The 12,357-nt window shown below is 47.6% G+C and overlaps 1 protein-coding gene across 2 annotated transcripts in view; it reads left to right on the top strand.

Moving 5' to 3' along the window:
• KIF2C (kinesin family member 2C) overlaps nucleotides 1-12,357 on the top strand; it is a 1,469,089-nt gene that overhangs the window by 1,232,539 nt on the left and 224,193 nt on the right. For both annotated transcript variants that reach the window (XM_078671750.1, XM_078671748.1), the window contains one exon: nucleotides 6,647-6,770. In XM_078671750.1, coding sequence (XP_078527876.1) covers nucleotides 6,647-6,770 — 124 coding nt within the window. The remainder of the gene's footprint in view (nucleotides 1-6,646; nucleotides 6,771-12,357) is intronic.

The following is a 12,357-nucleotide window of genomic DNA, read 5'->3' as shown; positions in this document are numbered from 1 at the left end:
TGCACAGCAAAGGCTGTGGATCCTCTCGCTGCCCCTCTTTCTGAGGTTCTTCTCTTCCTTCTTTCTCTTGCCCAGCAGGGCTCTGCTCTGGGTACTATCAAGGGCTACCTTTCTACCCTTTCAGCCTTTCTGAGGCTGCCTGATCAACCTTCTTTGTTCAAGTCCCCTATTGTGCATAGATTTCTTAAGGGCATATCACACACGTTTCCTCCTGTTCCGTTTGTGATGCCTCAGTGGGACTTGAACCTTGTTCTTACATTTCTGATGTGCGCTCCCTTTGAGCCACTTCACAACTGTTATGTTATGTTACTTCGGTTTGTATAGCGCCAACTCACCACCAGGTCTCAAGGCGCTGTCCTCTACGCCTTCTAACCCTGAAGACTGCTTTCCTGGTTGCCATCACCTCTGCCAGGAGAGTGAGTGAGATCCAGGCCCTTTCTTGTACTCCACCTTTCCTTTCTGTCCATCCGGACAAAGTGGTGTTGCGTACTAAGCCATCTTTCCTGCCCAAGGTTGTCACGGCCTTCCACATCGGGCAGTCTATCACCTTGCCAACCTTCTTCCCGCCACCGCATCCCTCTAAAGAGGAAGAGCGGCTCCACCGTCTGGACCCAAAACGTGCGCTCTCATTCTACTTGGATCGCACACGCCAGTTCCGGGTGGATGACCAACTCTTTGTTGGTTACGTGGGCGCGAAGAAGGGGAAAGCGGTGCACAAGAGGACCATCTCCCGGTGGATCATCTTGTGTATCCAGGCATGCTACTCCTTGGCTAAAAAGGAGCCCCCTGTTGGATTGCGGGCTCACTCTACCCGTGCCACAGCGACTACAACTGCCCTGGGCCGGGGAGTGCCCTTACAAGACATCTGTCAGGCAGCTACGTGGGCATCGCTGCACACGTTTGCAAGACACTACTGCCTGGACAGCCAAGTCCGGAGGGATGGCTTCTTTGGCCGTTCTGTCCTCCAGGACTTTCTGGTGTGATTATTGGTTCGCAGACCCACCACCGGGGTTTGTATTGCTGGGGTATCTATTCTAAGGTAAGGAATCTAATACTAACGTGTCTTTCAGATGCACAAGTTACTACTTGTGTAACGATATATCTGTAAGAGGCATTAGTTAATATTAGATTCCTTACCGACACACCCGTCCTCCCAGTTCTGCGAACCGATATCTAGGGTTAGGGTTTACCCCTTTCAGGGCCCTAGTTTCATTGGCACCAGTGTTGGTTTTTTGACATGGCTCTGCGTTTCTGGCGCGGAAAAGCTGTGTCTAAGAAATGACGTCAGCACACGCAGGCGGCGTCTAAGTACTCCGATGACGTCATCACGGCGCCCACGACGCCGACGACGGACGCGGAGCCGCAGACGACGCCTACCGACGCGCAAGGGTACTGCGACGCAAAAGTTTCCGGATCCAGTCTGACGCCTGGGGATATTCTAAGGTAAGGAATCTAATACTAACTAATGTCTCTTACAGATATATCGTTACACAAGTAGTAACTTGTGCGTCAGAAGGCATTTGATGACCTAAAGCAGGCCATGTGTACTGCACCTATTCTCAAGAGTCCTGACTACTCCAAAACCTTCATTGTCCAAACAGATGCATCTGAGTTGGGTGTGGGAGCTGTTCTTTCTCAACTGAATGTTGATGGTCATGACCAGCCCATTGCTTTTATAAGCAGAAGGCTGACCCCTAGAGAGAAACGTTGGTCCGCTATAGAGAGGGAGGCCTTTGCTGTGGTTTGGGCCCTGAAGAAGTTGAGGCCATACTTGTTTGGAACTCACTTCAAGATTCAGACCGACCATAAGCCCCTCTTATGGCTAAATCAGATGAAGGGTGAAAACCCCAAACTTCTTAGGTGGTCCATTTCCCTACAGGGGATGGACTTTACAGTGGAGCACAGACCAGGGACTGACCATGGCAATGCAGATGGTCTCTCCAGGTATTTCCACTTAGGGACATTAAACTAACCTTGACCAGGTGAGTCTTCCTGTTCTAAGTTTGGGGGGGGGGGGTTATGTAGGAGAGTGGGGTCTGCAATCCTACGGTCACCCCAGATTTTTGCTTTTTGCTTCACTGGTTTACGACTTTCCCTGGCTGTGGGCCTGCAAATCAGACCCACAGCCTAGCTGTTCTCTCTCTAAATTGACAACCATGTACTTTAGGTGCATTTACCAATTGGTACTGGGCCACCTTATCAGTCCCTATACACAGGGCATAGGTGTACCCAGGGCCTACCAGGGGCTGAAGCATGTATTATGCCACCCCTGGCTGGTCATCTAAATCTGACACAACTGGCTGCATGACAGCTGGGGCAAGGTGGTGTAAACACCCTTTGCTGTAGATGTAGTATACCTATATCTAACCCTAAAATGGACACATATATTCCTATCAGTCACTCCTATGGCAGGCCTTATCAATCCTGAAGGCAGAGTGCTTGGAATTATGTGAGATGGTGCTCTGGCATGAGCTGAGCCCGTTTGCAGCTCGTGGAACCAAGTCCTAACAGCTGTTCCATGATAACGCTCCCTCCCTCCTCAGCCGGGTTCTGTGGCGCCTTCGGGCCCACCGGTCCCGGCTGGAGGGACTGGCGGGTCGGGTGCTTCGCCTCCGATGCCGCGGGGTGCTTCAGCGCCGGCGCCGCAGGCCCTCTCTGGATCCACTTCCGGGTCGTCGCCGGTCGACCTCACGACCGCGCCGGCCCAGCGGGTGTCACCCCCGGTGCTGTTTCGGCGCCGTCCCCAATCCTCACCTCGGTTGCGACGCAGGAGCAGCGCCGCTGGGCGTCGCTCTCGACGTAGTTTGGAGATTTCTATTTCCTGAACTTCAGGAGATGGGTGATGAGGGTGATTGGTAGGGGTCTGTGGACCCTCTGGCACAGGAGTGCCAGTCTCCACAGGACTGGACATAGGAGCTTGGGGAGGCCAGTGGTAATGACACTTCGCCAGACACTGGATTTGTCTCCCCTCCCACCGTGGCTACGGAGAAGGGGGCTGCCTACAGTGTAGTGTTGACGCGGGCAGCCAAGGCCTTGGGCTTGACGCTCCCCGTCGCGGCCGTGAGGACTAACCTCCTCACTGAGGTCCTTAAACCGCAGGCATGCTCCACTGAGCCTCTGCTGCCGTTTAATGAGGCCCTGTGTGACGTTCTTGTGGGTACTTGGTCCAAGCCCGCCACAGGTCAGCCTGTGGATAGGAACGTGGCCAGACGCTACCGCCCGACCCCGGGCGACCCTTGCTTTTTGTCCACCCATCCCACCCCCGAGAGCCTGGTCGTCCAGGCCTCCACTTCCCAGACCGCACAGTCGGGAATCCAAGAGGTACGAGCAATTCAGTAAAAAAGTGTTCCCGTCCCTGAGTTTGGGACTGCGGTCTGTCCATACCGCATGCCTCTTGGGCCGCTACACCCTGTGGGACGCAGACGTGCTTCCACATTGCCCGCAGGAGGCCCAGGCTAAACTCGCCCAAGCCCTTGCGGAGGGTCGAGATGCAGCGCGCTACTCCATCCGGTGTGGGCTGGATACCACGGACTCACTGGGCAGAGCGATGGCTATGACAGTGGCAGTTTGACGCCACGCCTGGTTGAGGTCCGCCAACTTTTCTGCCGATGTCCAGGCTACCCTTCTTGACATGCCGTTTGATGGCCGTCGCCTATTTGGCGACAAGGCAGACCATGCGCTTGAGCGTTTTAAGGACTCCAGGCGCTGTAAGAGACATTAGTTAGTGGTAGATTCCTTACCGACCCACCCATCCTCCCCGTTCTGCGAACCGATATCTAGGGTTAAGGTCATCCCCTTTCAGGGCCCTAGTTTCATGGCACCAGTGTTGGTTCTATCATGGCTCTGCATATCTGGCGCTGAAAAGCTGTGTATCAGAACTGACGTCCGCGCGCGAGGGCGGCGTCTAAGTACTCTGACGTCATGCCGACTGACTCAGAACTGCGGACGATGCCTGCCGACGCACAGGGGTATTGCTACGCAAAATTTTCCGGATCCAGTCTGACGCCTGGGGATATTCTAAGGTAAGGAATCTATCACTAACTAATGTCTCTTACAGATATATCTTTACACAGGTAGTAACTTGTGCGATAGGTTGCTTCACATCAACCTTCTGTAGTTGCGGGCGATACATTTGGCGCTCAAGGCCTTCCTCCCTTTCCGGTCAGTCGGTCCAAGTCCTGACAGAACACTACCGTGATGTGGTATGTCAAAAAGCAGGGAGGAGTGGGATTGCATTGTCTCTGCAGAGAGACTCTGCGTCTCTGGTCCTGGCTTCGGGACCATCGGATTTGCCGGATGGCAAATCACCAGGCCGGAGTCCTGAACGTTCGTTCAGGCAGTCTGTCAGCAGTTCTCTGCCGACCACGAGTGGAGGCTCCACCCGGAGGTGGTTCGTCACATCTTTCGGACGTGAGGAACTCCTCTGGTGGACCTGTTTGCCACTCGCGAACGCTCACTGCCCGTCATTCTGCAGTCTCCAGTATCCGTTGCAGGGAGCGTTGGGGGACGCGTTTCAGTTGATTTGGAGGTCAATCATTCAATCAGAGTACTTGTAAAGCGCGCTACTTACCCGTGAGGGTCTCAAGGCGCTGAGGGGAGGGGGGGGTGCCGCTACTGCTCGAAGAGCCAGGTCTTGAGGAGTCTTCTGAATGCTAGTACGTCTTGGGTATGCCCTAGGTGGGTTGGGAGGGTGTTCCAGGTATTGGCGGGGAGGTAGGAGAAGGATCTGTCGCCGGAGGTTGTTCGTTGGATACAGGGGAACATGGGCGAGGCAGGCAGAGCAGAGCTGGCCGGTGGAGGTGTGGAAGTTGTCTGCTGTTCAGGTAGGCTGGTCCGGCGTTGTGAAGTGCGTTGTGTGCGTGGGTGAGGAGCTTGAAGGTGATCCTCTTGTCGACTGGGAGCCAGTGTAGGTCTCAGGTGGGGGGTGATGTGGCTGCGGCGGGGGACGTTGACGATCAGTCTGGCGGAGGCATTTTGTATGCGTTGTAGTCGTCTTAGGGGTTTTTGCTGGGATTTCTGCGTAGAGTGTGTTGCCATAGTCCAGTCTGCTGCTGACGAGGGCCTGTGTCACCGTTCTTGATTCGGTCGGGATCCACTTGTAGATCCTGCGGAGCATGCGGAGGATGTTGTAACAGGAGGAGGAGACGGTGTTGACCTGTTTAGACATGGAGAGGGAGGAGTCGAGGATGAATCCTAGGTTGCGTGCATGGTCGGTGGGTGTTGGTGCTTTACCCAGTGTGGTCGGCCACCAGGAGTCGTCCAAGGCTGAGGGGGTGGGTCCGAGGGTGAGGACCTCCTTGTCAGAGTTCAGTTTCAGACGGCTGCTCCTCATCCAGTCGGCGACAGCTATCATTTCCTCATGGAGGTTGGTTTTGGCGGTGTGTGGGTCCTTTACTACTTTACGCGTTTCCTCCCATACCCTTGATTCCTCGGGTTCTGAGGAAGATTCGCCAAGACAGAGTAAGTTATATTGATCGCCCCGGATTGGCCAAGAAGGGTATGGTATACAGATCTTCTCCACCTCTCCTCGTGCCCTCCGCTTCGTCTCCCTCTCACCTTCTGACACTTGAGCAGGCCTTGGATTGTTCGAAAATGGAGGGGAAAAAAAACACAGCAGGTATTCTTTGAACTTTACTAGATGTCATTGATTCTACTTAATTATAACTAGTTGTTTTATGTGACCACGCAACTTTTTCCCATTTTTGTCACCCTAGTATTGGTGTTACCCTTTCAAATGAAGTATTGTCATGTGCATTACTGCTACACTTGCATTTTGTCGTAGTAAAGCCAGCAATAGTTTGTTTTTTTAAAGAATCTGGAGAGTCTTCATATTAGATGTGGCAGTGGCTATTCTGTATGCTTGAGTCCAATTGGTAGGCATCTGTAGGGTGGCTAACCAGACCTATCACATTTACAAGGCAGCACTTATTCATCAAGGACCTCTCCTCCGAGGCAAGCGGTTTCTGTTTTCATACATTCATGTTCTTTGGTATCTGAGCTGTGGCCTCTGGGATTAGAAGAGTTTAGTGCTACCACCTCATTGGTTGACGTCTGGGTCATTTGTTATGAGTGTGATGTACTAAATTGATTGTTGGCTCATCTGTCTTAAAACTGTTCTGTAATGCTCTTGTACGTGGCTACAGGTGGTTCCCACCTTGTTGACTGGTAGAGGCTTGAGAATGTGTTACAGGTAAGTAATCTGTTTTTTCTGTGTTGAAAACCATGTCTCTTCCACCTGTTGGCAGGTGCAATTTGGACTCTTCGCCCAACCCCTTCCACCCGCAATCCCCAATCCTTACAGATATAACCGGCTCCTGCAGAGGCTGGCATTCTGAGTTTGAAAAAACTCATTTGAAATCAATGAGGTGGTTTCCAAAAATGTGGAGTTAAAAATGAACAGGACATTGCTATCCTAGTCTGTTTACATGTGTGGCAGTGAAAATCTTGTAGTGTAGCTGATGCAGATCATTACATCTTAAGTGACCATGTATTGATGTGAGGGGCCAGGTTGTTTTAATCAGAAAAAATATTTTTTTTTAATTGGAAGCTAAGAAAAGCGTACAAGCAGAGATGCAAGGTTCAGTTGCTGTAACAAAGTTAATCTAATTCTCAGTGGGTACAGTAAAAATATTTTTCCCATTTTCAGAGTAAAAGAGCTTAGCCCTCATGATGAAGGAAATAATGAAGGAAATAATGAGACTGGGAATCACATGGAGACTGGAGATACTGAGGAATCCGATGTCAGTGTAAATGAATATCAGTTTGCAGAGGTATGTAGCACTGAAGACCTTGCCGAAGTAATGTTGCAAGCAGCATAATTGGATTTGGAAATTCTGTATTTCATTCATTTAAAGTTCATTAAAGAATGGATCTTTAAAATAATTTCTAATCCTTTAAAAAGGACATTAACTTCATTTAGATTTGTTAGTAATATGGCATTGTTCCTAATAAACTAGCCAGCGTTCAGGTCTCATTTCTGAGAAGAAACCTACAAATCTTTGTTTTGTATACAAAATGTTAATCAGTCCATGCAAAAGAAGCAAAATCTATCTTGGAGTTAAAAATAAAAGTTGTAGATAAGTGGACTAGGTAAGGCAGTACTGCAGTCTGGGTTAAGTCCACAATCTTCTTAATATTGAAGTTTTTTAGTAAAACTATTGCTTGAATGTACCAGATCACAGTGCAAATTAACAAGGCACAACAGCCATGAAAACAAACTGACTCAAGAAAACCACAATGGAAACAATCTTTGTACGTTGGTACTAAAATTTGATTTACTGCATAAAAACCTGACCGTCTTTGTTAATTTTTGCACTTGTTGTAGGTGAGCTATGATGGACATGAATGAGGATAGACTGGGCCTTGGAATGGGTTGTGGAGTGAACATACATTTTATCAGGATATTCTCTGCCTAATTAGTTATGACTTCATGTCAGTCCTCTTTTATAGGTATAGTACTGCTTTCTGGAACATAATGTTATCACAACTTCTACAATTGAAGCATTTCTTTGATGGGACAGAACTGACGTTTTCTGGATCTCTATCCAGACATGGCGGTAAAAAGGTTTCCTAGACCCTCTGGTACCTAGGAATTAATGTACCAATATGAGACTGAGATCCGAATGGACTGCAAATCACTGAGAATGACATGAATTAAGTGTCTATTGTGAGACACTCAGGAATAATTAGTGGAACCCAAACCCTCTTTCTTAATGAGAAAAAAACACACTGCGAAGCTAGGAGCAGAATTTCAAGGTTCATAAATCAAAATCCTATCCTAGTGCACATATAATATGAATAGCAGTGTTAAAAATAAACAAGATAGAAGCAACAATAGAACAGCAGAAAATTATGTAACATACAATATTATTTTTAGAGTTTCTCTGCAGCAATATCCCAACCCCTTCCTTCAGCTGTCATGGCCCCAAAAGTAGCCTACTAGTTTAATAGATTGTCTACATCTGTATACCTTGTTTGAACAACTGAAGTAATGTTTAATAAGGACACAAAAGCTGGTATTTTTTCTCTTTCAAAGCACTCATCCTGTTCCCCCTCAGCACCCCCAACTACCTGGAGGATCAAGGGAACAAGACTGAGATGATTGTAATGTGTACCGTCTAAACTTGTAATCACAAAGAAATATGGGGGGGGGATACAGTAATTAAAGTTAATATCCTAATCCAAAAAATGGGGGGTATTGCCCAGATAATGGGGAAACAAGTGTCCATGCCCTAGGGTATAAGCTGTAAGGCAAGGCCTCGCACACCAACCTTGGTGTCATGCTTCCTAAACCCCCCAACATGAATCAAAAGCTTACACTCGTGAATGGGCTCCCCATTTTGCAGGAGTTCTCTTTGGGAAGGAGGGGTTGTGGGACCCAAGTTAAAGGTTAAACGTTTCTGGCTCCTTCCTAGGTATTCTTCATTGCATGAGGGCCTGCAAGATGATGAAAAAATAACTTTGTGCCAGAATGTGTTTATGGCTCCTGCACCACATACGTTGACATGTTGGAGCCTTATAAAGGTCCATAAAAGGGGTCTGTGGCTTTCATGAAGACCATGATCCCCAATATGTTTGTCCTGCAATCTTACACTTTCCAACACTCATTAAATGTGAAAATCATTCAATAATTGCAATGAAATACTTGTATTTTTCCTTGTCACTTGGGGGGTACTGTAATACAAAAAAAGTAAACAAAAGACCAGATCTAGGAAAGACCTATTAAGAAGTGCACTTATGTCGCATACAAAAATATGAGCCACTGGAAACTACACAAGTGCAAAAAACACTGCCAATATCAGAGTAGGTTGAAGTGTGTGGGCTAATGCCTCTTTCCTGTTAGTGCAATCCTTTCATAACATTTTAGCTTAAACCCTTGTCACACACTGCACGGAGAGAAGAAGCAATGTAAAAGGGTTATGAATTACTCGATTTGCCCATCGTGAAACCCCCAGGACTTTATTCAGAGGTTGCTCCCTTTAGTTTATCTGAACAGTGTGTCCACAGAAGGTTAAATGCAAAAAGAACAGATGAACAGAATGCTGAATTAATCAAACATTCACCCCCCCTCCCAGTCACAGATCTGGGTTGAAAAGATAGATTTATTTGCACGCCATTCCAGTTTAGACCAGACAAATGCAAATCAGCCTTGACCCTGTTCCCCATGGGAACTGTCCAGCCCGAACTGCCATCCTAGGTCTTCCCTGGACCTGAAACAAGCATGATAGGACAAGTTTCGGGATGAAGTACCGGGTTATTTAGAACCCAGCGGTGCCAGGGGACACACCCAAAGACTTTGGATTCTCCCGTCCCAGACTACAGAAACGCAGAGACTTCTTGGTGACGTCAAAGATCAAATGTATTGGCTGCAACCAGTAACAGAGTTCCTTGAAGTACAACACTGTGTATGTTCTCAGGAGACTGCTCAACTTTACAAAGCTAGTCATCCCTTTTACCAGATATTATGCTTCAGGCAAACATTCCTTATTTACAGTTGACCATTCACAAATTTTCGCGACAAAGAAAAAGTAGAGTCATGATGACAAGCCCATATTTCAGTTTGTCCAGCCCACAATCAATTACCCGGCAAGGCCCAACACTTCATCAGATAATCGGACGGACCCCTAATAAAATTGGGCACCTCCTCATCGTAAAGCAGGCCATAAAGAAAGGAACAGAGACAGGTGCGAGTAAGATTAGACATAGTTGTGCGCAATACAGGGTTTATGGCATGTTGTGGCTTGATTCCTAATCTCGATCGGCCACTAGCAAAGGAACTGGCCGAACAGATTTGGCTTTGGGCAGTGGAGTCAGCTTGCCCAGGTCACACAGAAGTCAACAGAAAGTGTACATGTTCCTAAGACTCGTTCGGCCTTAGTCATCTGCCTATGTGAGGGCAACCACAAAATGGCTGCCGTACACAAAATGGACTCCGAGGGTTCTGAACGGAATCCATGATTTCATGGTGATCTCGCCACTCAAATATGACGAAAATACTCGTACACCTTACACTTGTCATTTTCGGTCTGATGTTACCAAAATCGTCATGATACGGAGATTCTTATGACACAGGTGCAGAATTGCAGTACCACAGACCCTCCTTTTGCCCTTACATAGGCAATAACCTACACTCACGCTAATGAGTCTAGGTCTATATTCATAAAATCATTGAGATGTTGCTGTAGCATCATCCTATTACTTAGCTCGTCTCTTGATATAGGTTTCCTTATACATGATGTAGCACAGAGGCCATATATAGTAGGAGCACACTGTACGCACAGACAGAACAGAAAAAGAATGGCCAAGATCATCCCAATGACCATCAGAATCTTCCATCCCCAGGCGGATATCAGTTCCCAGAACCACCCCATTAACGACCAATCTCCTTTATCCACATGCATAGAGTCGGAGATCTTATGCAGTTTGGAAATGGCCTGGTACACTGTCGGAGCATTATCTGGAATGAAAACACAGCAACTTGATTGGATCACTTTACATACCCCACCTCGGTCTGCAAGTATGACATCTAATGCAACTCTGTTCTGTAGTGTCATAAGACGATCCGACTGGAGCTCAGTAGTCAAGTTACTAAGGGCACGGCAGTTTCAACTACGGTAGACTCGACCACCCTCGTCAATTGTCGTATGTTCCTGCTGTTAACCATAGGTCCCCAAAACGGTAGAAAACCCTTCAAGAAATCTCCTAATTCTTGTCCTGCAGTATATTCCTCAGTGAAGACACCTCTAACTACCCTTGTCTTGTGGTAATCTGCCACAGCTGTGTAGGTGGGAGGCAACAGGAACGAGACAAAACATGTGCCAGAGAAATCAGGGGGCAACCATGTGTATGCTCTATCGTAGCAGATGAAATAGGTACCCTTAGCTGCTAAGAACGATGGGGAAGTCTGGGACGCAAAGACATGTCTCTTTGCAGATACTCTTCCCTAGCTGAGCTCTTGGATTCTTGCCATTACCCTGCAGACAGTAGTGACCCTGATGGGGTACAACCCAAATCGGGGAGGATCTTTTTGCACGCTGGTTCTCACTCAGACTAACTCCATATCTGGTTACATTCCATCCAATGTATGCCAGTGTCTCATCTCTCGGAATAGTCTCATAGGAAGTAGTTCCTCTATTCATATCTACTATGACCTTAACTAGAGCACTACTCTTTGGACTATCTTATACAGAACGTAGGGGATGGACTTCACGAGCATAGATGAACATCGTTCTGTATGCCCATACAGAACCATTGTAGCTGAATGGCAGGACCAGGTAGGGAATACCTTTTATCAGTAGTATGAGGCATAAGACCACACACCCAACAGTTAGTTGTGTTCACTACTAATTGGTGTTGGTGCAGAAGCTGAACGAAGGAGTTATTGATAAATCTTCTAACGGACTCATGTTCAGGTAGAGGGTGAAAAGAATGTGAGGAAACAGTAGAAGGCATAGGCTGTGCAGTGGGTAAAAACATCACTCGAAAAGAGAATAAAACATATCCTATTAAGAACATCATTACGCTAAACAACATGAAAATGCATAGTATCAGAAAACGTTTTCTAGTCATCATTGTACACATTTTGGCTCTAAAGTTATCTCTTTGGCAGGTCTCTCCATCTCGAAAAACTCCATCCTCTAACCTTGCTGCTCGCGGAGGTAGGGTGTTCCGTGCTAAGGAATGCGCCTGTCAGCCCAGGGAACTCCCAAGGACCAACCAGAACCGTCGACCTTGTGTCTTCGGCTTGCACTCCAAAGACTTGACGCCGCGACCCTACTGCTGAACCCGGATGGTGGTTCGAAAAACAAAAATAAAAAAAAAGTTTCTCAGATGAGAGAGCTGCACTTTCAAAAATATCAAAGAAAAAGGAATTTTTATTTATTTGTCCATAGTTCTCGGCCTCAGATTATAACGGCTTTTTCCTGGTAATGTCTCATCTCAAAACAGGTCAGGCTCAGTAGTATCCAATCGAACTGCAGATGGCACGCTTTTTGCAGAAGATCGTCGCTTTCACGCTCAGAATTTGTTCCAATTAAACGTGCATCGCTAAAAGGCAGAAAACGAGGCACAGTCTCCGTTTCAGAATCTGCAATACCCTCCTGGACCCACCGGTCGTACGGCAGAGGCAAAGGGACCCTCTTACAGTGTACGCCGTGGATCCAGTTCTTCTTTCCTTGCACTCGCACTGCAGATCTCGTTGATAACAGGACTAAATATGGGCCGTTCCAGCGGGGCTGATCATTCTTTGTCCGCTGAAAGTTTTTGACTAAAACCCATGAACCAGGATCGATGACGTGTCTTGGATCTTCAGATGCCCGAGGCAGTGTATCGTGAACCTGTTGGTGTAAAACACGCAAT

The sequence above is a fragment of the Lissotriton helveticus genome, chromosome 1_2 (genome assembly GCF_964261635.1).
Source record: "Lissotriton helveticus chromosome 1_2, aLisHel1.1, whole genome shotgun sequence".
Lineage (NCBI taxonomy): Eukaryota > Metazoa > Chordata > Amphibia > Caudata > Salamandridae > Lissotriton > Lissotriton helveticus.
This window is presented reverse-complemented; position numbering and strand designations above follow the sequence as displayed.